Source organism: Mustela lutreola, chromosome 1, assembly GCF_030435805.1.
Source record: "Mustela lutreola isolate mMusLut2 chromosome 1, mMusLut2.pri, whole genome shotgun sequence".
Classification (NCBI taxonomy): domain Eukaryota; kingdom Metazoa; phylum Chordata; class Mammalia; order Carnivora; family Mustelidae; genus Mustela; species Mustela lutreola.
Window position 1 is genome coordinate 227,461,827 of NC_081290.1, and position 27,964 is coordinate 227,489,790.

At 53.5% G+C, this 27,964-nt stretch overlaps 2 protein-coding genes across 4 annotated transcripts in view; one reads left to right on the forward strand and one right to left on the reverse strand.

Moving 5' to 3' along the window:
* Positions 1 to 18,169, forward strand: part of GAB2 (GRB2 associated binding protein 2) — a 189,283-nt gene extending 171,114 nt beyond the window's left edge. Inside the window, exons 4-10 of the mRNA XM_059187936.1 lie at positions 7,571 to 8,163; positions 9,406 to 9,500; positions 10,600 to 10,864; positions 12,086 to 12,176; positions 12,403 to 12,502; positions 14,246 to 14,371; positions 15,041 to 18,169. Of these exons, the coding sequence (XP_059043919.1) occupies positions 7,571 to 8,163; positions 9,406 to 9,500; positions 10,600 to 10,864; positions 12,086 to 12,176; positions 12,403 to 12,502; positions 14,246 to 14,371; positions 15,041 to 15,184 (1,414 nt within the window). The 3' untranslated portion in view covers positions 15,185 to 18,169. The remainder of the gene's footprint in view (positions 1 to 7,570; positions 8,164 to 9,405; positions 9,501 to 10,599; positions 10,865 to 12,085; positions 12,177 to 12,402; positions 12,503 to 14,245; positions 14,372 to 15,040) is intronic.
* Positions 17,781 to 27,964, reverse strand: part of USP35 (ubiquitin specific peptidase 35) — a 53,377-nt gene continuing 43,193 nt past the window's right edge. For all 3 annotated transcript variants that reach the window (XM_059187902.1, XM_059187909.1, XM_059187920.1), the window contains 4 exons: positions 24,112 to 24,205; positions 23,113 to 23,219; positions 21,323 to 22,583; positions 17,781 to 20,366 (listed from right to left, as the gene is read on the reverse strand). In XM_059187902.1, coding sequence (XP_059043885.1) covers positions 20,199 to 20,366; positions 21,323 to 22,583; positions 23,113 to 23,219; positions 24,112 to 24,205 — 1,630 coding nt within the window. In that variant the 3' untranslated portion in view covers positions 17,781 to 20,198. The remainder of the gene's footprint in view (positions 20,367 to 21,322; positions 22,584 to 23,112; positions 23,220 to 24,111; positions 24,206 to 27,964) is intronic.

Genomic DNA, 27,964 nt, shown 5'->3' on the forward strand with positions numbered 1-27,964 from the left:
CATTCATCAAAACTCAATGCCTCTTTGTAAAAATGTTCCTAACGAACTGGAGAGGAGAACTTCTTCAAATTAATAGGAGACTTCTAAGGATAACCTACAGCTAATATCTCACCTAACAGAGAAATATTAAGCATATTCTCATAATACTGGGGATAAGGACAGAATATCTGTTCTTACCGCTTCTGTTCAACATTGTACTAGAGATTCTAGCCTGTCTAATAAGGAGACAAAAAGTGTGAAAGGCACAAAGATGAGAAAGGAAGATGTAACAATGTCTCTGTTTGTAGGGAACTTCATTGTTTATATAAAAATTCTAAAGAATCTAGAAAACAGCTACCAGAATGAAGAAGTGAATTTAGCAAGGTCACAGGGTAAAGAATTATTAGGTACAAAATAATTTTTACATACTAGCAGGAAACACTTGGAAAATGAAACTTTTTAAAAAATTCTTATGTAATAGTACCAAAAATCATGGACTACTTAGGGATGAAAAAGATATGCAAGACCTCGTCACTGAAATCAAACACTGCTGAGGGAAATTAAAGCGCTAAATAGGAGAGTGATACACTATAGCTGTGAATTGGAAGACCCAGTGTTATTAAATGGCTCCTCTTCCCAAATTGATCTATGGCCCCAGTACAGTCCAAGGAAAAATCCCAGTGAAGGTTTTCATAGAAATTGATAAGCTAACTCTAAAGTTGATAGGAAATTCCAAACAACTTAGAGTAACCAAAATGATTTTTTAAAGAACTTAACAAAGTTAGAGGATTTATACTACCTGATTTCAAGACTTGCAAAACAAACAAATCTTTGTCTTCTTCAAGACTGTATTATATTGTTGAAAAGGTACAAATAAAGAGTGCCAAGAACAGAAGAGTGAACCGCGTGTGTGTGTGTGTGTGTGTGTGTGCGCGCGTGCTAGTGTGCGCACACATGTGTTGACAAAGGTGCCAACAGGGAAATGAAAGTCTTCAACAAATGGTGCTGGAACAGCTGGAGGTCCATTTAGGAACTTTTTTTTTTAAAGATTTATTTATTTATTTGACAGACAGAGATCACAAGTAGGCAGAGAGGCAGACAGAGAGAGAGGAGGAAGCAGGCTCCCTGCTGAGCAGAGAGCTCGCTGTGGGGCTCGATCTCAGGACCCTGGGATCATGACCTGAGCCGAAAGCAGAGGCTTTAACCCACTGAGCCACCCAGGCGCCCCTCCATTTAGGAATTTTAAAAATAAATAAATAAAACCTCATTGATACCATACTACTCAAAAGTTAAATGCATCAAAGACCTAAATGTAAAATCTGATAGTATGAAATTTGCAGAAAAAAATACCTCTGTGTTCTTGATATAAGCAAAGATTTTCATCATAGAATACAAAAAGGGGAATCCTAAAAGAAACTAAATTGATGAAGTGGTTGAATCAAAATCAAAACTTTTCTTCTTCGAAAGACCCCACAAAATGTCGAGGCACAAAATATGAAAAAATACTCAAAACAAATATATCTGACAAAGGATTTATTTCTAGGAAATATAAAGCATTATTACAACTTAAGACAACTCATTTTTTTTAATGGGCAAAAGATTTGAATAGATGCTTCACTAAAAAATGATACAGAAATGGCACAGGAAAAGATGCTGAATTGCCAGGGAAAAGTCAGTTAAAACCTCCAAGCAGGTTTTTTTTTTCCTCCAAGCAGTTTTGCTTCATGTCCACAGATGTGGGTAAAAGAAAAAAGACCGTCAATGCTGAATGTTGACAGATATACTGCTGTCCTGCTTCTGACATTCACATTACATACTAGGTGCTCTCGAAAAAAATAATGCTTTACAGTTTACAAAGTGCACTCACATTAGTTACCTCATTTGATCTCTGGAATAACCTCATAGGATTACATCTTTTTTTTTTTTTTTTTTTTTTTTAAGTAATCTCCACTCGACTCGAGCTCACAACCCTAAGATCAAGAGTTCCGTGCTCCACTGACTGAGCCAGCCAGGCGCCCCTCAAAGGGTTCCTTCCGAGTGGGGACTTGGGAGAAAGAACCAGCTCATTCATCTCTGCCTAGCAGAGACAAAGTATGTCTGTGTGGATTACTACAGCGAAAGGATATCTACTGAGGCTAATCATAACCAGCCTTTTTCTATTCCTTCTTTCATTTATGGGGGAACCTGACATCCTATACAATAAATTAAGTACCTTACAAATTATGTATCTTTTACTACAGTTTTAGCCGTTATTCTTTCTTCAAGTACCAGATGTGGATTCGCTAAAATGATTTCAGTTCTCAAAATTTAGCTCTTCCACTGAGCAAAAATAAGTGACTCCTCAAAGTAGTAACTTAATGGGGCACCTGGATGTGCCTTCAGCACAGGTTATGATCCCAGTGACCTGGTCTTGAGCCCGGTGTCGGGCTCCCTGCTCAGTGGGAAGTCGGCTTCTCCCTCTCCCACTCCCCCTGCTTGGGTGCCCTCTCTCACTGTCTCTCTCTGTCAAATAAATTAATAAAATCTTTTTTAACAAAAGTAGTAACTATCCCCGAGGTTAGTTTTGAATTGAAACCATCAAGACAAGTGGATTTTGTTTTGTTTTGTTTTGTCTGTCTTCCCTGGATTTATTTTTGCCCTCCAGCCTTTAAGGCCTCATTACAGACTCTAGACCTTCTCTTTTCCTGTTTCCAGGAGGCTCTTCCATCTGTAGCAGGTGATACAGTGTGGTGAGGCACAAGCCTCAGAAAGCCATGTCTCTGGGAAGGGTGGAGAGGTGGGGGATATACAAGTTTGAAATGATGGGATTCCAGACCGAGCGAGTGCATTATAGACCCTGCGGCAGTGTTCACCAAGGGTGAAAAGTAAAATGAGAAGTGGCAGTGGAGAACTTACCTTTGATTAATCATTTCTAACTAAGACCTGTGACTCATTCACTCGGTGGCTTTGACTGACCAAAAGCAGAGAATATACGACTTTTCATTTCCATTGTTTCATCTCTATAACTTTGCTCTGTAACTGCAGTGAGAAGGCCGGCTCGAACTTGCTGCCGGAAGGGTTTGAGGTGCCAAGATCTCCTCACCTCTTAGAGATTGTGAGACAGCATTTTATGAGTTTTCTTCCCTCGTGGGAAGGATCATGTGGCATGAGTTAAATGCAGAAGGAGGGTCCACATGACCTCTTCAACTCCCCAGTGACAGTTACAGAACGAAGTGGTGGTGAATTTACGTATGACCATGTGTGCACTCGCTTCCTTTAAATGGGAACATACCTATTAAAAGTGAGACTGGGCTCCTGATCATGGGGGTCCTAGGAGTAGGATGGAAAACAGTGAAATCATGGTGTCCTGTGGTACGTGAAATTTTATGGAAAAATGCCAAAGAACTGTTGCAAAATTAAGTGGTGAGGAAAACTAGGAGACCATTGCTAAAAGATAGGGGAGCGGGTGTGAAGCCTGGAGGGGCAGCAGAGGTGACGGACTCGCCCCCCCAGCAGCAGTGGGCATGGGAGCAGAGGTGGGAGCTGCGGGCTGATCCGAGTGCGCTCTCTCAGCTCTGCCTCTGCCGCCGGCAAGCTCCCGCACACACGTGTTCCGGCATCTCCCTGCACAGCTCGACCATTCGCAGTTTTTCTGGTGTGGTAGGCAAGGGTCACAGCGATCCTCAGAACTGTGAGGGGGACTCAGAATGGTCTTGTGGGGGACGTGCCCGACCCAGTACCATGCTCCCTCCAGGAGCCCTCTGTCAGCCCAGGAAGGAAGCCTCTAGAAATCCATCGCTTCCCAGTGTTTGTCCCAGGAAAGCAGCTCAGGACCTCAGGGTGATGGAGGTCTCACAGAGAGTTTACATGACGGTAGTAAACTCACAGTCCCCCCTCAGGATCTGCCGAAAGAGGGGGCACACCATAGCAATGGCTTTGAGCAGAGTCCAGGGGCTGGCACGGAGCTGTTCTGTTGCCGTCCATCTGTCTGTCCGGGTATGCAGCTTCCCACAAGCATGTTTCCCTTGTGTAACTCCTCTCACCTGGTCCTTGAAGCAGTGGCCCACCCCTCCCCGCACATCGGCAGCAAGGACCCCCACGCTGGGCCCCAGGCTGGGGCAGGGATGCGCTCCCGGGAGTGCAGGGATGGGTGGAAGTGGTGAGACCCACCCGGAGCCGCTGGGGCAGCACCAGGCTGGCGGGGGTCCAGCGGGATGCCCCGTGTGCACAGCAGCAGGAGGAAGAAGTAACTGAACTGGAGAGGAGGAGGAGGAGGAGGTCTGGCACCCTTCTGTAGAGCCAAAAGGCCTTTTGTGGCACTTTGCATGAAATTCTGCCTCAAAGAAGCATTCTGGGGAAGGCAAATAAGACAGGTCCAGGACTGGAGTGGAGACCGGGTGGGACACGTCCAGGGCTGAGTGAGTAGCCCTGGAGCTCCAGGGCGGGATGCCCCGCGGAACAGGAGCTGGTGGGTTCTGAAGGGGAAGGGCTTCAGCCCACTGACCAGGGTGTTGGCCAAGCTCAGGAAATGGGATGGTGGCACCAACACTTCTTCATGTATTCATTTATTTATATGTTAACTTCCTAGTCCATTCGACAAGCCTTTATTCATCATTCTCCATGGGACAGCACTAGTCCGGGTGCAGAGGAGAGAACAGAGCTAAGATACAGTTCCCTTCCTGGAGGAGATGGCGGTCTGGTGGAGGAGACCTGCACTAGTGGCCCATAACAGATAACACTTGCTACCTGCTCCCAGCAGAGTTGAGCGAGTGAGTGATTATGCCTGGAGTTAGAGGATGGTCAGAAACAGCTTTAGAAAGTTGGGCCAGGGAGCCTGGGTGGCTCAGTCCGTTGTCTGCCTGCACCTCAGTTCCCCATTTCAGGGTCCTGGGATCCAGCCCCAGGTCAGGCTCCCTTCTCAGCGGGGAGTCTGCTTCTCCCTCTGCCCCTCCCCCCCACTCATTCTCATTCTCTCTCTCTTTCAAGTAAAATCTTTTTTTTTTTTTTTAAATTTTTCCATTTGTGCCAAGTTTGAGGGATAAATAGAGGTAGGAGCTTGCCAGGTTGCAGTAGGAAGCCTTTGAGACAGCATGAACGACACATCCATGCCCAGAGGCTTAACTGCCCGGGGCCCACAGGGGATAAGGGAAGTTGGACTGAGTAGATCCAAGAGTGAAGGGGAACAGAGAGAAGAAGATTGGAGAGGTGTTAGAGCTGGAATACAGCTTAGTCCTAAAGGCACTGGCACAGTGTTGGAAGTGTGTAAGCTGGCAAGTCAGGAAAGTAAATGTCTGGAGGACATGGAGAGGGTCTGAGAGGTCCTGGCAGATGGTAGGAGATTAGCTACCAGCCCTTTCATTATGCGGAAGGAAAACCAGGAGGACATGAACTGGGGTGGATTCAGTAGGACGGATAGGGTTCTTGAGTGAAAAATTGTAATGGTGGGGGGTAACTCCTGGGTTTCTGGCTTGAGTGACTGGTGCATTCCCAAGATGGGAGAGCCAGGAAGAAGATGAGTTCATTCCTGAATCAGGTTAAGGTTCAAATAAAATTATGTGAAGCATGGAGCAATGTTTAAGGTTACTCCAGGACACCTGTGATGTTCTCCCCACCCTGCCTTAAAACCTTCCAGGGGCTCCCCTGTTCCCAGCAGCTCCAGCCTGGTCCCTGCACTGTCACCGCAGCCCTGCCTCCAAACACACTTGCTGCAGCCCGAGCAGCCTGCACTTCTTTCCCTTGCTACGCTGTTCTAGTTCCTTGTGCCTCTCACTAGAACACCCTTCTCCTCCTCTTACCTTTTGCCTGGCCAATTTCAAGACTCACTCAAAGGTATGATCTTTGAAGAAGGCTCCCCTGACATTCTGTAGCACCACCACCGGTTGTTGTCCGTATGACTCTGTCCAGAGCTGGGTACTCACCCACTTGGTTGGTGGGATTTGGATGCATGTCCCCTCCTCCCACCTCTATGTCCCCCAGGGTAAGAGGCATGTGTGTATCCATTGTGCCCAGCCCACATGGGAAATAGGACATCAGTAAACATTTGTTAAATGAACAGATCTCAGTCTTACAGCTACCATTGGCTCCCGCATCCTTTGTTCCAAGCACTCCATTATCTAAGGGCTAGATGTTCCATGATTCAAGTCTGTGGCGTTGGGCTTGGCTGTGTGTGTGAAATGGAAAAGAGAAAGAGTAGGAACACAGAGGCCTATAGAGGAGTGAAATGGAACTCCCCAATGGTCAAGGACGCCAGTTTACAAGAGAGCCTGGCCTAGACACCTGTTTCTCCTCTTTCTAAAGTACTGGGCCCTATTTTCTATCACCATCTGGTGGCCACATCCATAAATAACAAGCTCCCCAGGAGCTTCAAGAGCTCGCAGAGGGCAAAGCTTCCAGCGGATTGGCCTCAGGGTGAGTGCCTCACCCTCCCCAGCTGTAGCGTGCAAATTTGTATGTATGCAAGACATGCTGGTAAAAAGTGCCAAGAACCTTGAATCAGATTCTTGAAGAAACTTAGAGCTTCCAGAAGGCTGAGAATCACTGTTCTAAAGGACTGTCCTAGAACAGTGATTGTATGAAATCCTGGGAGGAATCATAACGTGAGAGGGTATAGAACATACCCGGACCCCTACTTGCTCAGAACCTCACCTTCCACTTTCCCCCAGCACCCACCTCCACACAACACAGAATCCGGCCTGAAAACCATGTTCATAAGGCCAGTGGCTCCTGGAGCTTCAGAGCCAGATGAACCCTGGAGAGCCTCTGAGACCCTCCAGGCCGTGCCTTTGGATGGGGGCCGAGTGGGGCTCACAGAGATCGTGGCAGTAATAGAGCTCACACAAATCCTTTCACTCTCCTGGGTCTTTTTTACCATTCAGCCTTGCCTTATTTCCCAAAAACCTCCATTTTAAAACTATAATCCTCAACACTTTTTGTATCTATAATGTAGTTCCCAAACAGGAAACCATTTTTCCTATAAAATTTTAGTCTTCTGAAAAGAGCCATTTCCCCCCTGAATGCCTTTCAACAGACCATAATACCTGTTAGAAAATAAATTGATAGCTTGCATTTGAACAGTTCTTTATAACTGACAACTTCCACAGCCATTAGCAGACTTGTTTTACTATGGGGAGACAGACTGGGGTAAAACGGCCTGTTTGCTAGCATGTGACAGCAGTTTAAGGTTCTTTCCATTGTCTCATAGCCTTCACCTTCCATGCAAACAGGCGGGTGGTATCACTGCCGTGTTTATTTGGAGGGGTGAGGGGTAAGAGGGACATCTGCTAACCTCAGCCATCTGGGGGGGTGAATAAAGGTAACATCGATCGCATGCCTGAGTATTAGATCTACTGGAGTCTAACATCTGAACAACCTTCCACGTGTGTTTTTAGTCACGATTTTTGCAAATGCATTAACCAGAGCTCAGAAAAGGAATGTGCCTCATGCCAAGGCACACAGCTGGTAAACCATGATACGCCTCGGGTCTGCCAGTCCCTCGGCCTCTTCTGTGTACCAGACGGTCAGCTCGGGCTCTGAACATGCCAGCTTCCCTCCGGGGTGGGCAGTCCTGGCTCCTCTAGCCTGCCCCGTCCCTCCCTTCTTCTCTCTCCTTTAGGAGTGCCAGCTTCTCTCAGGGCACGAGGGCCTCATTTCTCATGAGGAGCGACACAGCCGTACAGAAGCTTGCCCAGGGCAACGGACACTGTGTCAACGGGGTCAGTGGTCAAGTCCACGGTTTCTATAGCCTCCCCAAGCCAAGCCGGCACAATACGGAGTTCAGAGACAGTACCTACGACCTCCCCCGGAGCCTCGCCTCCCACGGCCACACCAAGGGCAGCCTCACGGGCTCTGAGACCGATAACGAGGACGTATATACCTTCAAGACGCCCAGCAACACCCTGTGTCGGGAGTTCGGGGACCTCCTCGTGGACAATATGGACGTGCCAGCCACTCCGCTGTCAGCCTACCAGATCCCTAGGACGTTCACACTGGACAAGAACCACAATGCCATGGCAGTGGCCACTCCCGGGGACTCGGCCATCGCTCCCCCACCCCGGCCTCCCAAGCCAAGCCAGGCAGAAACACCTCGATGGGGCAGCCCTCAGCAGAGACCCCCAATCAGCGAAAGCAGCAGATCCATCTCTGCCGCAGCCACCATCCCCAGGCGCAACACGCTCCCAGCCATGGACAACAGCCGACTGCACCGAGGTTGGTAAAAACCCCAGCCACGACCCTGGGGGGAGGGAGGTGGCTTGGGAGTTCTCAGTAATTTTCCAGTCCTTGGTTATCCCTGCTGTGGAGACGTAAGGCCCACCCAGGGCACTGAAACTCACAGGTTCAGGCACCTTGTACCCAAACCCCTTCCTGGCTGGTCCTCCAGCCCCGGAGGCTATTGGCAGATGCCTGACATGCAGGAGCGTAGCTGACCCTGCCTAAGCAGTTCCTCTTCTCTTCAGGGAGCTGGACCAGTTTGGGTTAACCACAACACAACTTATTATGGGTTTGGAAGACCAAATCACAGTATTTGATTCAATATAAATCAAAGATGGAAAAAAATAAATATAGAGGACCAGTTCGAATAAATATAGAGGACACAGCCAAACCTGTGTGGACTATTAACACAAATTCTGAGCTACTGAATATTTTCTAAGCCACATATGAACCTCTTTGGGGAAAGTCTGGACTTCTAAGTGTATAAATTTCATGGTCACTAATTTCCCCTGAGCATATTCCAATCCTGAATAAGTGTCCTCTGTTTGACAAAAAAAGTACAGTAATATTAGTTCCTTTCATTTTGTATCATGCCACATAGCTTGCAAAGCCTGCTTCTGTCCATCCTGTTGTCTAAGTCACGGAGTGACCCTGAGTGTGTGGTGGGAGAAAGCCTCAGCGTCCCCATCTCACATGACGCCTATGGTAGTCAGGAGACATATTCAGGATTGCAGCGTCCTTCGGGGACAGAGATGGGACTCAGACCTGGGCTTCTGAGTCTTGGCTCAGTCCTCTTTCAGTCCATCGACTACCTGATCAATCACCTTGCGCTTTGGAATTGAAATGATACTGATACACAGAAGCACGTCTCTACCCTTCAGAGAGCTCCCATCCAGTTGGAGAAATAAAACCAACATCTGTAAATTAGTCCAAGATCATTATTCCTATAATCCTCATAGAAGCGATGGCGGGGACGAGCGGGACAGGCGTCGAATGCTGTAGGGGGTGGAGGAGAGGGGTGTAGCTGAGGGAAGGAGTCGTTAAGGAGGGATCCTCTCTAGGTGTCAACACCGCAGCTGGATCGCCAAGTCGGGTTTTTAAACTGAGGAATGATGGGACGGAATAGCTTATCACTTGGGTTTGAGAGTGGTATCTGCTGGTGTTATCAGCGAGACCCGGAGCAGCACTGTGGAGGGTCTGGGGAAGTATTAGCACACGGGTCTCCTTTCCTCTCTCTAGCTTCTTCCTGTGAGTCCTACGAGTACCCGCAGCGCGGTGGCGAGAGTGCAGGCCGGTCTGCCGAGTCCATGAGTGATGCAGTCGGTTCTTTCCTGGTGAGTGGGGGTTAGCCAGGGGTCCTCAGGCCACACTGGTGGGGTAAAGTCAGACCCCAGGGAGCAAAAAGTACAGCTCACAGGAGTGGTGGCATCTCCCTCTTAGGTCCCTGCCTGCTTTCTTGTCTCCGCCCAGATGCCTGGGTTGGGTTTTCAGAAAGTAAGGTACAGGTATCTGGTGTGCCAGGAGTGAGTGTACTTAGGAACCTAGATCACAAGGCTCGCCCTCCAGGTCAGTAGGACGGGTCTAGAATGCAGAAGCCCCTGTCTCTGGGATGGGGAACCTGAGGCAGCAGGCTCTTCCCTGACGCACTATCCAGGAGAGGGGCTGCAGCATGGGGGATGGGTTGGGGAGTGGGAGGGTGGGGGCGGCAGTGTGCTCAGAGGCAGTCTTTGTGGCAGAATTAGGGTCTGAGTGCAGAATCCCAGGCTGCCCCCTGCAGGGGGCTGACCGCAGCTCTCCAAGCCAATGAGGGGCCTGGCGTATGCCCACTGAAATGATGAAAATTGGGTAACCGAAGCAGAAGCAGCTTGTCTGTGTGGACAGACAGGGCAGGAGTCGGAGCCGGGTGACTGCACTGTATAACTTGGTGGCAGCTCCGACTGCCGCTGGCGGTCACCCTGAGAGCTGGCCCTGGGGAGCACACTGGCCCAGACCTCACTGGCTAGGGCCCAGGTTTCTCCGGGCTCCTGGCCCTGCTCGGGCTTCAGATGCAAGCCTGCTGATGGGGATTCTGGACCTGAGATGAAGGGCAGGTCCTAGAACAAACCTATACAGTCCATGGCCTGTGCCACCCTCAGCCTGGGCAGGCCCCCACAAAGCCTTGTGCACCCGGGCACCAGGGCTGTTTTGTACTAGAGGATTGTTATACATTACAAGTGGGTCTCAGGAGATCGTGGGAACTAGAAGGTACCCACAGACCTCATTTCTTTCTGCCTCTGACTGTGCTTTCCTGCTTGGTTTTCCCAGGGCCTGCCTGTCAGCTTCCTAAGGCAGCCAACTCAGTCATAATTCTCCTCACCTTGCATACGGATTCCCCCTCCCTTCCTGTTTCTTCTCACTGGTTACCACTCTGTTTCTTCACTCCCCCCCTCCCAGCCCGGGAAAACTGCCGTGGGCCGGTCAGAGAGCAGCAATTCCGAGGACAACTACGTGCCCATGAATCCAGGGTCCTCCACCCTGCTGGCCACGGAGCGAGCAGGCGATAACTCCCAGAGTGTCTACATCCCCATGAGCCCTGGACCCCACCACTTTGAGGCCCTTGGCTACCCCTCAGCAGCCCTTTCTATGCACCGGGGCCCCAGCCGAGGGAGTGAGATCCAGCCACCCCCTGTCAACCGCAACCTCAAACCTGACCGGAAAGGTAAGTCTTCTCTTTCCCCCATCCCATCTCTGGACAGGGTCCAGGAGCTCTCTGGATTCATTTAGGAATTGGGTGATGAGTGAACTTTCCTTGCCAGAAGCATTAGCCTCTGGGACCTAAACCACCCCCCAATTCTCACATACAGAAACCCTCAAGTTCGTTCCAATGGCCCAGCAGCTTAGGGACTGGCTGCCAGGATAGCCTTGATGGGCAGGGGTGCAGGCACCAGAAGGACGAGACACGGTTTCCAGCTCTGCCACTGGGATTAGACGCCAGTCGTTCTGTGTGCCTGAGCTTTGTTTCTCTTCTGACAACGATGAACACTTGCCCCGCAGAGCACTGAGCAGCACAGATAATGTCTCAAAGTGCCTTGTAAAGTATAAACTGCCTTTGGAGGACACAGGCTGAGTATTAGAACTGGCAGAACGGGCTGTTACAGGATACACTGTGCTAGAAAGGCATGAGCCTACAGACCGGCTGCCTGTGGGCTGGAATCCTCATTCAACTTCCTGGGGTGCGACTTCGGGTTAATCCTTCCACTCTCCTGAGCTTCAGTTTTCTTACCTGTGAAATGGGGATAGTGGTACGCTTCAGAGGAAAGCATCCAGGACACTAAGTCTGGTATGTGGCAGGTGTTCGGGAAAGCTAGATCCGTGCCCCCTGCGGTTCGAGTTCCCAGCCTGGCGTTCCCTTAGTCTGCTGGCCGGGGATGAGTGGCAGGAATTCAAAGGGAGAAGTAGGATGACCAGGCAGGATACCCCCTGCCCCCAGGTGGTCTGGTCAATGGAGAATTCAGATCTTATCATTTGAAGTGAAGCCTTTAGGGCCTCCCCTGCCGGCTCCACCCGCCCTGATCCATGAGTGGCAGTGGCAGGGAAGGGTCACAGTGACTTTCTCCATCTCTGTTACCATCTCTTGTTTTGATATACAGCCACAGATCTGAGGAGAACAGTCTGTTGTCAGACCCAGTGTCTCCATTTTGGATTCTAAAAATGTGATCACTACAGAATATGCTTGCAAAGAAAATACTCAGAATCTTAAGACACAACTTCAGGGCCTAGCAATATAGGCAAAGATCACAGAGCCTGCTGAGCCTCAGTTTCCCTGTGTAAAAGCGGGAGTATGGAAGCATTTGTAAATAGACTTGTGTGTTATGTGGACATGCGTGTCTGTGTGGCATTGTCTTCAGTGACTGATCGTTTGACTTTGTTCCTGCTCCAGTAAAGCCAACACCACTTGACCTGAGAAACAACACTGTCATCGATGAGCTCCCCTTCAAGTCACCCGTCACCAAGTCTTGGTCTAGGGCCATGTGAGTGTCCGTCTGGGGAAGCCGGAGCCTGGGAGAGGGTTGTGAAGGCTGAGTCAGGAGAGCGGCAGTCTGAAGCCAAGCGGTCGCTGGGACTTGGTTTCTGGCTCTGTGACGGGGATTGGGGGGGGTGGGGTGGGTATTGCACCTGGAGTGGGGAGCTCTGAGGGCAGAGTCTGAGGGTGAGGACTGAAAGCTTCCCAAGGTCACGGTCTTCTCCCCACCACAGCCACACCTTCAATAGTTCCTCCCAGTACTGCCGCCCCATCTCCACCCAGAGCATCACCAGCACAGACTCCGGGGACAGCGAAGAGAACTACGTCCCTATGGTGAGTCCTCTGCGCTCCACAGGAGGGAGTCTGCCGGTCCCCTGCGGGATGGGACTACTTTGCTGTGCACAAGTGTGTCGAGCACAGTGGGGTCATCATCAGAGGCCAGGAGGACACGATCCCTGCCCTCGAAGAGGTTGCACTCTTAAAGGGCCTAGAACTTTCTCACAACTTTGATGGACAGAGAGGCAGTGCTGTGGGGACACGCTTGCAGGGAGAAGGGAGGCAGCCATGTAGGCAAGAGACGCAGGGTTGGGGGGCACAGAGGAGAAGGAGAGTGGTTAACTATGGCTACAGCTGGAGATTGGGCTGGCCGCAGCTTATGAATGACCCCGAATGCAGTCTTGGGAAGCCTGGGCTTTCCCTGTGGGCCACAGGGAGCCACAGAAGGTTTAAAAGGCCAGGTAATGAGACCGGTGCCTCAGAACTGTCCCTGGGAGCCTACAGAGAATGACTAGAGTAGCCTGGACACACGTTACCATGATGCGCAGTGGTGAAGGCGATGACAGAGGGATAAACACTGTCCGCACGTGAGAACTTGCCTCCCTGACGTTCTCGTTGAACGGGGAGTAGCTGCCCAGCTTCTGTAGCTGCTACATCCGTACTGGAGCAACAGTCAGCAGCCAGGAAATAGAACACAGGACTGTTGCCATTCTCATTAGAATAAGACTTCAGGAAACTCCTAGATGTTGGTCTTGGTGCCTGGACGGAGAGTGGAGCCAAGAGTGTCCCCCCTTGCAGAGCCAGTGCAGGAGCCCGGGGAGAAGGCCACCCTGCTTGGATCCTGGAGGGGCAGGAGCCAGGGCCATTGGGGGCCAGCTGCTTCGGGGACACTGCCCTGTTCGAGGCCAGAGATGGGAGATTCGGAGAAGCAGGTGTGGTGCCACCTGCTTTCCAACCTCCAGGGCATAAAGGAGGGGTGCCCCGTGTTGGGGACCAGCAGGCAAACACAGGGTCGGTCAGGGAGCCAGTGGAGGAAACTGGGCCAGCCACCCCGGGAGGGAGGCAGCACGGTACAGCGAGACTCAAGTGGGTCTGGGAGCCTGACAACAGACTCGGTTCCCGGCCCCACTCGCCAGCTGGACAAGCACAGGCAACATTTTTTTTCCCAGGTTGAAATGACACAAATTTATTCTCTTACTGTTCGGGAGGTCAAAATCCCAAAATGGGTCTTACAGGACTAAAACCAAGGGGTTAGCAGAGCTGTGTCCTTTCCAGAGGCCCCAAGGGAGAATCTGATCCTTGCCTTCTTCAGCTTCTCGAGGCTGCCTGTGTGCCTTGGTTGGTGGCCCCGTCAGCAGCCCTGTCCTTCCAGCCTCAGCTTCTCCGATTTGATGCTCCTGCCTTTCTCCTTTACTTAAAAGGACCCCTGTGGTTACACAGGGCCCAGTGGGACGGTGCAGGATGATCTCCATCTGATTATCCTTAATTTAACCACACATGCAGAGTCTCTTTGCCATGTAAAGTAACATCTCCACTAGTTCTGGGGACTAGACACAGACGTGCTGGGGACAGGCGTCAGGCCACTTCTCTGAACCATAGTTTTATCTTTGTTTTAAACAAGAATAGTAAGAATAGCTACATCCCAGGATCCTTATGAGGGTTTAAATGAGGACATGAGCAGTCCCTGGCCCAGTGCGGGACTCTGAGTGGGCACTCCACATCCAGAGGTGTGGGTTTTTCCAGGTGGTGGGTCCGTCTGCTTTCTACACTTACAAATGGTTTTTCTCTCCTTTGTAATAGCAAAATCCAGTGTCTGCATCTCCCATTCCCAGTGGCACCAACAGTCCTGCCCCGAAGAAGAGCACGGGCAGTGTTGATTATCTTGCCCTGGACTTCCAGCCGAGCTCCCCCAGCCCCCACCGCAAGGTACCGCCACAGCCTAGCCCTTGGCCTTGTGCTGCCTGCCTGCTTTTCCTTTAGTCTGGGTCTTAGAGGACCTGCACGCCGCCTCTGAAAGCACAGGGGCTCGAGTTCTGTCCAGCCTTCTCAGCCAGTCCATCTCCCTTGTACCAGTGAGCAAATGGGTGCAGGCCAGGAGCCGGGATCCGCTCAGGGTTACAAAGGGAATGAGTGACAGAGCCAAGCCGCAAGGATGCTGTGTCCTGGTCTTGAGCTTCTGAGAACTGGCGAGGTGCATCCACTGCCTTTGGTACAGGGACCTGCAGCAGAGACTCCCGGGCCCCAGAAAGCTGCTCCAGGAAGCACACTTGGCTGCCCAGTCCAGACAGTGGGCTGGCTGCCAGTGCTCCCCTCTGGCGGGTGCTTGTTTGCACCTGGCAAATTTCTTCATAGGGAGGTGGGTGGAGGCCGAACTGAAGGCCAGGGTCCCCTGGGGGCTGGGAAACCAGGAGTGCTGACGAGGGCTGTTGCAGTGCAGGAGAGATACAGGGTGGGCTGTAAAGGTCCCTTTCAGAAACAATACAGGCTCCTGATGCCCATCTCCTCTCCCCTTCAGGAGCTCAGAAAGAGACCCCCCCCCACCCCTGTTCCCCACCATCCGGATAACTCACAGCCACCTCCCCATTCTGTCCTCAGCCATCCACGTCATCTGTCACTTCTGATGAGAAGGTGGACTACGTTCAAGTGGACAAGGAGAAGACCCAGGCCCTGCAGAGCACCATGCAGGAGTGGACAGATGTGCGGCAGTCCTCGGAGCCTTCCAAGGGCGCCAAACTGTGATATGGGGCCACCGCACCTGGGGAGGGGCCAGGAGGCAGCATCTCCAGGGCTGGCTCCTCTCCTCTACCCCCACCTCCCAACTCACACAATCGCTCCTCTCCCAGTGCCCCCTCCTGCCACTCTGGCCTTCAAAGCACTTGATGTCAGGGACCCTGAACCCCTCTCCTAAGAGGAGGGGGCCTGATCAAGGCACTTCCTCTGCCCCCTCAGGGCCCCCCTTTGATTTTTACCAGTAATGGCCATGCCTCTACCCACCTTAGTTAGAGCTATTGCCAAAAAACATCCTTCAGCCTCTTCCTGTCCTTTAGACCTGAACACCTATTAGGCTTTGGGAGGGGCTGGGGCTCTGAGCCAGATTCCACACCTCACTTCCGGTCCTAGCCCTCAAGCCCTCCAGCTACTGGGCTACCTCTCCTTCAGTCCCAGAAGATGCCACATTGTCTCGCTGACCCAGGGAGCCCAGGACCAGCAGAGGAAAGTGGACATGGACTTCATCCTTGTCTTGGTAGAACAAGGCAAGGCCCCCAAAAGATGAAGTTGAGAAGGAAGGTTAGCAGTGGTCTTGAGGGACACAGGAAGGAGGTCCTGGATGCAAAAGGCAGGTGATACGGACAGGAGTCCTGCCCCTGTGTAGTTGGAATGGGTTCGGAGAGGCAAAGGGAGGAGGACCCAAGAGAGGGAAAACAGAGGAGGATGGGCAGGGGTGACCAGGGCCCCTAGTCCAGTGGCGCACCCAGGCCCCCCATGGGCGTGCAGGAGAGGCTAGGAAGGTGCGGGGTGCTGCAGCCAGTGCAAGGTGGAGAGGGAGTCGGGGGCAGTGGGTAGGTACTGCAGGGGCTACCCCTGAGGGGCTGGCCGCTGTAGTGGGGAGGGAGCAGCAAACGTGCCTCTGCAGGATAGGTGGTGGGGGAGCACAGATAACTGATGGGCTGAGAGGCAGGAGTCGGACAGTGCAGCTGGGGGCAGGGGGGTGGGGGTGGGGTGGAAAGCCCGGGCAATGCCTGGGGCTGCAGGCCAGAGTGGTGAGTGTGAGGGTCATGGGGAAAGCATTGCAGGGGAGGGTAGGGCCAAGAGGATGTTGGGGAGGGCTGGGGCTTCTGCTGCAGCCTAAGCCAGTAGGAGTATGGTCCCGGGAGCCCTGAGCCATGTTGGATTCAGACCTGGTCCCTGGGAAGGGAGAGGCCAGACCTCTGCTCCTGTGGCTTAAAGGCCCTGCATGAGCTGTGTCCTCCCCCACCAGGTATTTTGTCCTAAGGTGGGAAGGACAGATCTGAATCTTTTGCCAATGGTTCTTGCCCAAATCTTCCAGGGTTGCAGAGGTCTCATCCCACCCTGGGATGAACAGATCTCATTCCTACAGAAAAAAATACTTCCCACCATGGCTGACAGAGGTGGCTACCGCTCACCTTTGGGTTCCCGTGAGCACACACCTGGCCATGGTCTCAGAAGCCCCACTCCGGCCAGGAGGATTTTCTGCACGCTCTCCTAGCAGTTCAGCTCAACTCAGTGGGCACTGACGAATGGCTGCCGGAGCCAGGTTCTGGGAATTTGAGAATTTGTGCACTTGAGGTGTGGGTAGGGGAGACCCAAGGGCACAGGACATTGGTAAGGGCCGTGAGAGAGACTGGAAGCAAGGCTACTTCAGGACGGTAGTGCAGATCAGGGATAGGTGATGTCTGGGAAAAGGGGGTGCTGAGATGGGCTCGAGAGGCAGGAAGAAGGGCAGGGTAAAGCACTGGGGCTGATGGCAGTGGCTGACACTGTCCCTTTAAGGCCCTCGCTGCAGGGTCTCCTAGGGCAGAGCATTGAGTGGCGCTGCCCTGTGACCCAGGTGCCAGCACTTTGGACTACGAATGAAACTGAGTGTTCAAATCTAGTGTCCAAGGAGGCCTCCTTCCAGCTCTTGGTTCCTGCAGCTCCCAAGCCCTCAGAGTGAAGGTGGAGGGGCAGAGACAGAAGGACGTGTAAGAGGATGATGGCCTGGTGAATGTAGAGACTCGGGCCTCCCCCAACCCGGTGTCTAGTACACACCTGCCTGTTCAGTTTAGCTCCCTGGTGGCCTGGCAAGGGCAGACCCAGGACGCACGGTGCCTGGGCCAGCAGGAGCAAGCAGCAGAGAGGGAGGAAGGGTTCCAGGGAGTTGAGCAAAGCAAGGTCCCAAGGAGCCACCGCCTGTGAAAGGATGGTTCCATCAGAGGGTGGCTAAGGCCCTTCCAGGCTGTTTCTCTGCAGGGGTCTGGCTCACCGGGGATGGGCAGCACCCAGGGCCTTAGTCAGTCTGCCCGGTCCCCTTCCCGAGATGGGACTTTGAAGACTTCTACATTTGAAACCCTTCAAATACGCCCCATTTGTAGGAGAGAAGCACAACCCTTCCCGCTCTGCAGTGAGTGGAGCAAGGGCTTGCCCTGGCCGACCCACCCCTCACACCCTTCCAAGAGCTCTGGCCGCAGTTCGCACTCCGGGGCACCCCATGAGGAAGCGAGGCTGGGCCCAGGAGCACTGCAGCTCCCTCCTCCGGGAGCCAATGTTCTGGGACTTTGCAAGCTCCCTGCGCTACCTGTGGAGGGGCCCCCTCGAGGTGCAGGCTGTCCTGTGATAGATGGTGGTGTGTATTCTTGTGTGTTGGTTACATGTGTCTTGAAATTTAGAATCATTTCGCACAGAACTGTCTGTCAGGAAGAGAAAAGGGGCTAACAGCCCAGTCTTAGGTTCTTGCCCTGTTATACCATTTTAAAATCGACATTTAATTTTTCAAATCACTGTTGGTGCCTAATCACTTAAGTTATTAATTTATTCTGTTTTCTCTTTTAAAAATGTGTAACATGTATTTATCCTGTGTGTAGGTCTGGGGCGGGGTGGGAATGTGTTCTTGTGAGTCCTGGTTTTGCTGTGGTGACACACGGCACAGGCCTGGAGCTTGCAGGGCCCTTTTTACGTGGTGTTGGAGCAGGACAACAATAAAGTCCATTAGAAGCAACCAGAGAAGGCTGCTGGAGCCTGCCTTGTCTGAAGGCGCCGGGGAGGGAACCCGCCTGCATAGAATCCCTGCCTGGGGGCCACCCATGTATCGGCCTACACCCAGCTCTTCAGGGCCCCCGTGAAGATAGGAGCCATTCTGCTCCCTTTCATTTTAATAGGGAGTAATGGGGCCCTCATCTTGACTGGGAATGAGAATGAATCCTCCTTACCTTGGAATGTATGTTCCTGATGTAGAAAATGGAAACTGTAACTTCCACCCATTCATCTTAGAGGGTGCACGGAGTGTAGAGATGAATTCTGGGCATGACTTGGTCTCTGCCAGACTACCAGCCCAGTTTCGCTGATTCCTAAGGTCTGATGTCTCAAGCCTCTGGGACATAGGCCAAAACTCACCTCCTCCACCTCCAGCTCTGGCCGGCCAGCCAGCCCTCGCAGTCCCTGGCCACACCATGGCCTCTGTCCCTGACTTCCCACCTGCTTTGTTCCCCCAGATGGGTAGGGTTGGGGTGGAAAGGGCTCCTACATGACCTCCCCAGCTCCAAGAATGGGCTGGCACCTGGGGACACCAGGGAGGGAGGGCTACCCACCCCCCTCTTTCCTCCTGGCCATAGCCCATCCCAGGAGGGGGCCACAGACCTGTACCAGGTTCTCCCAGGGAAGGCAGGAAGAATGTGGGAGCAGCAGTAGCCAGTTCTGGGCAGTCCAGAGTTCTCAGGGTCTGAAAAATCTCCAGATGCAGGGCCTCTGGCTTCACCCGATGGGTGAGTCCCCCCAACAGGACTTCCTTGGGCAGTGGACTGGGTAACTGCCTCTCAGGGTAATGAGTGTCCTTGCCTCTACCAGCACCTGCCTCTGGGGACTATGACCACTGCTGGTCCCAGCTCTACCCTCGGGGTTCTCCCGGTCCTCACCTTGAACTTGCAAGCGCTTAAGCGTGGCACACTGTCACCTCCTGTGGGGTGTCACACAAGCCAAGAGGGCACAGGTTGTACCCTTCTCACTGCCCAGACACAGCAAGAAACAAAGGGCACTGCCGCCATCTCGGCCACTGAGGCAGAAAGAATGACATCTTTAAAGGCTTCGGAGAACCTATTTTTATTCCCGTTTGAGACCCTGAGTCTCTTCTCTCTGTGTAGAAGGGTACAACAGTGTCAGGGCACATGAGGTCAATATCTGCTCCTCACCAAACCACCCCCAGCAGCCCCAAGGCCATGGCTCGCATGCCCACAGATGAGGAGCTGAGCCAGCCAGCTTTCCTCAGGTCTGACGATGGCTTCGTGAGAAACGCAAACATAGCTGCAGTAGAATAAGATTCTCTATCTTAAAGGGGATGCAGGTGGTGGCATCTCAGGCACTGAGGCAGGCTAGGGGAGATAGGGTTTGGGGGGGGGGGGGACTGTCCCCTCTATGCACAGTCTCTGACCCCATGCCAGGCTGCTTCCCACCTACACTCCCCTCAAAGAAGTACCAAGGGTGTGGGCAACCCCAGCTGGAGCCTCTGGAGCCCCCTCAGAGAACCCAGAAGGTGGCTCCAACCCTGCTCTGCTTTTTATACTAGAGAGCAATAGGATTGTCTGAAGGGAGCAAGGAGGGCTATGCTACTTGATGGCAAAACACTGTAGCTGTGAAGTCAGCCCCGGCACGTAGCCTGCTGGGGGGACAGGGGGACAAGGCCCAGAGAGTGTCCATCTAAGCTGTTTCAAGTTGACCAGGACACTTGGGTGAGAAATCTTAATGGTGCTGATCCCAGGATCGGGGCCTGAGGCCCAGGGTCAGGGGCTTGGCTCTCACCTCTGTATCGGTCTCTCTGCACCCTCCAGGCTGAGGAGTGACATCCCAGAAGCTTCCTCTCCACCTTTCCTGCCCTTGGGAGGGGGGCCTGTCTTCAAGGCTGGACCTGCCTCCACCAGACCCCACCTGGCAGAGCGCCTCTGCCTCGGTCCCCACCCAGTTCCCTGAGGGAGATGATCAAGGCCTCCATGCAGTGGGCTGTGGCGCCCCCCGCAGGTGGGAGCAGGCTGGGGCAGGGTCCACATTAGAAGACCAGTCTGTGGAAGTCACCACCACCGCCACCTGCAGGACTGCAGCCTCCTGGTGAGCCTTCGTCCTCATCCTTGTCTTCGTCGAAGCCCCTCCCCCAGTGCGGAGAGGCTGGGAGCGCAGAGATGTAGGCCGCCCTGCTTCGGGCCTCCTTCTCCTGCTCCTGGGAACACAGATGCGGATGCGGAAGGAGGTTTAAAATTCAGGCTCTGAAGCCAGAGGCTTCACTGCACCCCAACCCACTGCCATCCAGCATAGCAGTTCCAACTGTCTCCGGGGTGCCCTGGGCCAAGCACCAAGGACCCTCAGGTCCTGCCCGCAGGATGTGCCAGCCCTGCAGGAGGGTGGCTGGGGTGGAGCTTCCTTCTACCTTCTATCTAGCCTTCAAAGCCACTCTTCTCCCAGTAACAACTCCTAGCCCCTGGGGAAAAGGAGTTCATTGACACAAGACACAAGACGGAGTAACTGATGAGGGCCTGCCATGGCCCCAGGAAGAAGGAGCATATCCCACCACACAGGAGCCCTCTGGTGTCCTGACACGGCTGTCCAGCTCACTGCCCAGCGAGGCATGAGGAACATGCCCATCCTCAGGCTGAATGGAGGCCAGCCTCACAGTCGCTCCTCGCCCGCTGCCCCGCCACCTGGAAGACCCATCAGAAACCTACAGCCAGCCTGGTGTCCCCACACGGACTCCGGCGCCGCTGCCCACAGGGCCCCATGGGATGACTCTAGTGGTTCATGGCCTCTGCCGTTCCAGCTGCTAAGTATTCTGATACCACCCCTGACTCAGAAGAGGGGAGTCGAAGGCATATGAGAGGAGGTTCTGGGCAGCGTGGTCCCCAGGTACCCCTGGAAGCCTCGACCTTCCACCACACAATCCCGGGGAGCTCCTTCGCACGCTCAGGACAAGCGTGAATAAACAACTGGTAATTCCTGAATGTCTGCTCCTCTGAAGTAAGGGGTTCTGTCTGTAGAGTCCACCTGTACGGTCCCGGCACAAGAGGGTTAATGACAGGGGAGCAGAAGGGGAGCAGACAGGGGAGTATCCCACCCGAGGCGGCTGCTGTGCAGGGAAGCCCTCCACCCGGGGATGAGCTCAGAGGCCCCGGGCCTGCTCACCTGCAGGTAAAGGATGTTGTCTTTGGAAATGGCCTCCATCAAATCTTTGTGGAGGGTGGGCTCCGCGCGGCCTCTGGGAGAGCCAGGCTCGGCCTCGGGCCCCTCCCCGGGCCGCTGCCGGTAAAAGAGCACGTAGGCCGTGTCCTTGGGGAAGAAGGAGGTGACGTTGCTGACAGACTCAAAGGAGGAGAAGGATACCCGAGTGTCGTTGAACAGGTACCACTGGTTCTCCGGCTCAGGCCTATCTGCAGCGCCCGGCAAGGGGGCTGGGCGGGCGGCGCCCTCCCGGGCATAGCAGTAGTAGTGGCCACTCTCCGAGGACACTCCGGAGTGCACGACGACGCTGCAGAGGTCGTAAGCCTGGCCCCGGCCCCCCGCCAGCGGCAGGCGGAGCAGCAAGGGGATGGAGACATCGTCCAGGATCTTGCGGCGGCGCATGGTGCGCAGGTCGAAGGAGAAGCGCAGCAGGGTCAGGATGAGGTAGCGCGGCCCCTGGCTCAGCTCCACCGCCTTCTCGGCGTCCTGCAGCGAAGCGCAGGGCTCGCAGTAGTAGCGGTTCTCGGCCGTCAGCCTTTCAGGGCACAGGAAGTAGTTGACCAGGTCCAGGACGGAGCGGGAGCCCTCTCCGGCGGGCGTGGAGGCAGGGGCACCCCGGTGGGTCCCTGGCCCCGGGCTGCCCTCTTCCTTCTCCTTCGTGGTCTCAGCCTCCTTCTCCTTCTCTGCCTTTTCTTCCTCCTCCTCTTTCTCTTTCTCCTCTTCCCCCTCCTCCTCTTGGGTCCTTTCCACCTCCTGTGCTGCTTCCTCTGCTTGCTCCTCCCTCTCCACCTTCTCCTCCCCACGGCTCAGCCCCCCAGGTCCCTGGCGGCCCAGACCTTCCACAGCCAGGACAGAGGTGGGGGCGTCCCCCGTGACACAGTGTTTCCTCTGCCTCCGAGGACCGACCCTGCCTGGAACCTGGGCTTGGGAGGATGCCTGGGGTTCCCGGCCGCCTATGTCCTCTGCAGGGAGCATCACTGAGCCCAGGCGGCGGCGGCGACAGCGCTCAGTAGGGGGGAAAGCAAGAGAGAGGTCCGTGAAGGCCTCCTCTCTGGAGGAGACGTTGAGGCAGTGGAGGCAGCGTATGCGAGTCACAATCTTGCCTCCGAACATCTTCTCCACAGAGGTGGGACTTGGGCTGGGGGGCTCCTCCGGAGGGGATGGCAAGCTGGACTGCTTGAGCTTTTGGCAGATCCTTGTCCCTGTTTTCTCCTCTTCGTGCAGCCTGGAGCAGAGAGCATGGGGATTTCACACACGCACGGATCCATTCTCAGTGCTTGGCCCTGATCTGGGCCATCCACCTTATCCAGGGGCCACCCGCTTAGACGTGTGCATGGTTATGCACAGTCCCCACACATAGGTGCCAATGACATCCACACAAATGCACTCACAAGCCAGGCACACATGCCACACACTTCCCTCCAGGCAGGCCCACGAACCTGCCATGTGGAGAGGTGCCACATCTACATGCATGTGCCCCCAGTGCTGTGCTGAACACGTGCACACACACACTCAAGCAAGCAGAACACACGCATATGCACGCACTGACCCCTCCCCAGTCAGGGCTCTGGTGAGCAAATGTCCCTCCCACGCAGCCCTGCCCAGCCCTCACGGCACCATTCGCTGCGCCTTCCGCGAGTGCAGTGTGGCACCCGCTTCCAGGGACAGGTCACGCAGCGGGGAGATGGGCTATCCCTCAGGCACCCTCCTCCGGCTCCCAAGCCCCCAAGCAGAGCCCGTCTGGCCCCCCTTACCGATCCAGCAGGTACTTTAGGTACTCTGAGCAGTCCTGCTGGGTGCCGGGGCTGAACCAGGGTGTCCAGGATGCAGAGAGAAAGTTCTCTGGAGAGATGGCAGGCCGCTAGGACCAAGGCAGGAGGAAGGCACATCAGGAGCAGGAGGCCACTCACAACCAGCTCTGCTGCACGCTAGGCCCGAGGGTACCTGGGGACTCTCTGTCCCAAACTCCCTGGCCTCCACCATGAAGTCCTCCCCACCCCTCGTCCCTGACCCAGCCTCTCCCACCACGTCCAGGCAGCCCCTGCGCACGGCCTTAGGCTGGTTTCTCTAGTGATTTGCTCTCCCCCAGCACACCTATTTCTTTCCAGACCCTTCTCCATTGCCCTTCCCTCTGTCTAAAACATCTTCCCTCCATCAAAAGCCTACAGAGTTCAAGATCCAGATGCACGGACACCTGTTCCATGAGGTCTTCCCAATGGTCCCGCCCCCTGCCACGATCAGCTCTTCTCTCCCTTGCATGCACACAACACTGCATTTCCCTCCTTTCAAGCATTACAACTGTTCTCTGCAGCTCCACCTTCCCCACCAGACTATGGGCTCCATGAAGACCCGAACTGTGGCTTCCTCCTCTCTGTGACCCCCACAGGGCCTTGCATAATGCCTGGCCAAGGGTTTCAGGTCCCATGAGGGCAGAGACCGTGAACAAAACAAATACAGCCCTCAGGGGGCCTGGCGATGCCAGTGCTCAGAAATGACAGCAGATGAGACAAGCAGCATCTAGCACAAGGGCATGAATTACTGATGGGAGAGACCTGGCCATCAGCACACAGAAGGGGGCACAAGGAAGCACTCCCTCTCCTGTCCCATAAGGCACCAAACCGACCATGAACCCACGCCAGCCCCAACGTGGGACTCACCAGCATACCCCAGGAAGCAGGGCCTTCGACCCAGAAGCAGGGAGGTGGCAGCCCAGGGGCCTCCTCTCCATCGTGCACCAAGCCCCCTGCACTCACCTGGCTGTGCTCTAGGAAGGCAAAGAGCCACTGCAGCTTGGTCATCAGGGGCTGGGAGTTGTTCTCCGTCAGTCTGAGCACACAGTGTCTGAAGCTTCAGAAGAAAGCAAAAGCATCCAGGGTGTAAGCCGAGGGCATCCAAGGAGCCTCTCCTCACCCGCAGCCCAGGCAACCCCGGCACCCAGCCTCAAGGCACAGCAGCTACCTCAAGCTCAGGCAAGAAAAAGCAGGTGAACGACCCAGCCTGGACAGTGAAGTCGGCCCCGCAGCTCGTTCCAGTTCAGACAGCCCACAACCCTGAGACTCAAAGGCTCCAGGGAGCTGAGAGCCTACAGTCGCAGGGCGGGAAGGCTGGAACTCTCCTGCGTGCGCCAGTCCGCACCTCCGTGGCGCACACCCATCTCTTCCTCCCCCGGAAACGGCCTTCAGAGCCACCCAGAGCAGCTGGCCTTGCTGCAACCAGGTCCCTCCCAGTCTGCTCTCACAGCCCCTTCTCAGGACCCCCACGCCATGGCCCTAAGACCACCCAAGTGGTTCTGCTGCCTTCGAATGAGGGAGGCAGGGGTCCATGTGAGGAGTGCGCTGCACAAGGAGGATACGGCAGGGAGAGACAGTCTCCCCACAACCGGGTGGGACCCTGCGGGAGAGGGGAAGGAGGCCCTGCTGACACCAGCACTGCCTTGGAGCGAGCCAATTCCCAGGCCTCACCTTAGCTCCTGTGCTCACAAACAGCTCTGGGCAGCCAGGTCAGGCATCTTTCCAACCTAAGCCTGCTGCACAGAACAGTGTTACCCAAGCATGACCCCCTTGCCATCCGTCACAAAGTTCAAGTGCAGGAGCTGAGGGAGCAGTTAGGGACGTGTACAGCAATGTGACCTCACTACCATCATGTAAGCACAGGATCAGTATTCTGGTAGGTTGTCTGACTGTATTTTACAAAAATTAACAGTCTGTAGCAGACTGGAAACTGGAAAAACTAGACCTTCACCAGGTCTGAGAAGCACACACATTAGGAAGTGCTCGAGAGTTGGCTCTGACCTCCCCACGCTAGACCCGAAGCTCAGAGAGGAGAAACCTACTTAAAGTCATACCACAAGCCAGGGCAAAGCTTCTTGCTCTGTTTCTTTTTTTAAAAAGATGCCTAAGTGTGGTGCGGGTGAAAGATGAGTCAAATGGATCAACAGGATATAACAGAGAGCCCAGAAACAGGCCCCAAAATACCGCCCACTGACCTTGGACAAAGGAGCAAAGGCAAAACAAGGGAGCAAAAACCAGTCTTGTCAACAAATGGAACATTTGGACACCCACAAGAAAAACACACACACCAAGACACATACCTCACAATCATCCCACAAAATTAACTCAAGACAGACCAGAGACCTAAACACAAAACACAAAATGAAAAAATTCTCAGACAGTAACACAGGAGATAACCTCTATGACCTTTGGTATGGTGAAGCATTTTTAGAGGCAGCACCAAAGACATGATCTATGAAAATAATTAATAAGCTGGATTTCCTTAAAATTAAATTCTTCTGTTCTGGGAAAGAAAACACCCAGAGAATTAAAAGACAAGTCAGAGTCTTGGAGAAAATATTTGCAAAAGACACATCCAATAAAGGCCTGTTATCTAAAATATACAAAGAATTCTTAAAACTCAACAATAAGAAAACCAACAACCAATTTTTAAAAGGGCCAAATACAGAGAAAGGGGAGTGTCCAAGTTGGTGGCATAGTGAGATCCGGAACCCCAAAGACACACCCAATCCACAGCTCCCTCTGGATCGGGTCCCTCTGAAAAAGATCTGAAAACTAGAAGAACTGCTTTTCCACAACCAAGGACAGAAGGACCACCCTGAGATGCCTCCGAGGGGCTTAGACAGGGTCTTGCAAAAAACCCCACCCTGCCAGCAAAGACACATAACAGGGAGAGGTGGTCCTAGACAGGCGCTTCCGCCAGGGGACAGAAGAGTTGATGCCTCCCGCCTAGCACCCCAGAGCCTGGGATATTTACTGGAGAGAGAGGAGCCTCCAGAACATGGGACTGGCAAAGCCAGGGGTCCCAAAGTACTCTGATAAACTGAGCTCTGCCCCGGAGGGCTTGACCTGAGCTCCAGGGAAAAAAAAAACGCAGTTTGCAAAATGCCTGAACTATAGGTCTGATCAATTTATTTCCAGATCTGGAGACAACAGCTAGAGGAATGCAGACAGCTGAGAAGCCCCCTGGTGATGGGGACCTTGGGGGGGCGACCATCACTGCACCACAGGCAGAGTGCCAGCATGGGTAGGCAGACTCAGCCGGGCACCCAGCCTCCACCGCCTCGCTGGAAGGGACAGGAGTGCATCCACTGAGTCAGACCGCACAGGGAGTGGTAGTGTTTCCCCACTCCAGGCTAAGACAGCGAGTGCAAACTGTCATGGAGTTCTGGCACTCCAGAGAGAGAATCTGCTAGTGCAGGTGGGTGAATGCAACAATCCCCTGACCCTGAAGCGGAGACATGTGTGCAGAAGAGGCACTCTCCCACCGCACTGCAGAAACCCAGGGGTGTATACAGTCCCACCATTTCTCTGCCGTCTTTCTGAAGCCAGCTAACAAGCCCATTCCCTACACTCTCTGGCTGCCTTGCTCAAGCAAGTGGGTACGCACGACCCACACGGGAGATGCCCCTTGATCACCCGGCCCTCATGGCCCAAGACGGCTACGGTTAGCAAGCTGTGCACAAAGCTAACACACAGAAAGTTCCTGGCAGGGGGCGCCTGGGTGGCTCAGTGAGTTAAAGCCTCTGCCTTCAGCTCAGGTCATGATCCCAGGGTCCTGGGATCGAGCCCCACATCAGGCTCTCCGCTCCTTGGGGAGCCTGCTTTCTCCTCTCTCTCTCTCTCTGCCTGCCTTTCTGCCTACTTGTGATCTCTGTCTGCAAATAAATAAATAAAATCTTTAAAAAAAAAAAAAGTTCCTGGCAGGCTACCCACCCCCACCCCCACCCCAAGGACACTGCACAGGCCACACAGGCCACACAGACTGAAACACAACCTGACTCTGCCTATGAAAAAAGCCAAATACTTAGTCCAGAGCATCAGCCAGAAGGACAGGTTTCAGGTTTCCCACCTATCTAGAGGCTGAGAAAGCCCTTCCAGAACAGGAGCAAGGAGACAGAACATTGTGCACACCCTTCACCTCACTCCTGCTGGAGGGAACTCCCAGAAAGGAGCTTGGCTGGTGCCCTGATTTTTAAAACTGTTGTCCAGGGAACACTTCCAGATCTGACCTGGAGGCCGGCAGGGATTACTACTGTAGCAACATAGGACCTAACATATTCACATACTTCACAAGCTACTGCCTGAGAGTCTGGCTTCCCATCTCCAAAACTAGGTGCTAAATGAGGTCCCTACCTTTGGATCACTGACAGGTCTTAGAACCTGCTTGAATGGGGTCATATCAATAGGGACATATGAAGAATAAATCCAGTGATTTAGCAAATTACAAAAGTTCAAGAGATAACCAAGAACCAGGACAAGAGTGACCAAGAATCCACCTACAAAAGGCCACGCCTTGAAGACAAAGAGTGGTTGCTCTGCCTAATACGGAAAACAGAGGTAGAAAGTCAAGGAAGATGAGGCAACAGAACTGTGCTCCAAACAAAATAACAAGATAAGGGAGTTGGCTTCTCCCTCTCACTTTCCCTCTGCCCCTCCCCACCCCCACTCACACAAATAAATAAAATCTTAAAAAAAAAAAAAAAAAGAACAAGATAATACCTCAGAAAAAGACCTTAAGGATGAGGTCTTAATCTTAATCTACCTAATAAAGAATTCAAATGAATGAGCATAATCATGTTTACCAGACTTGGGG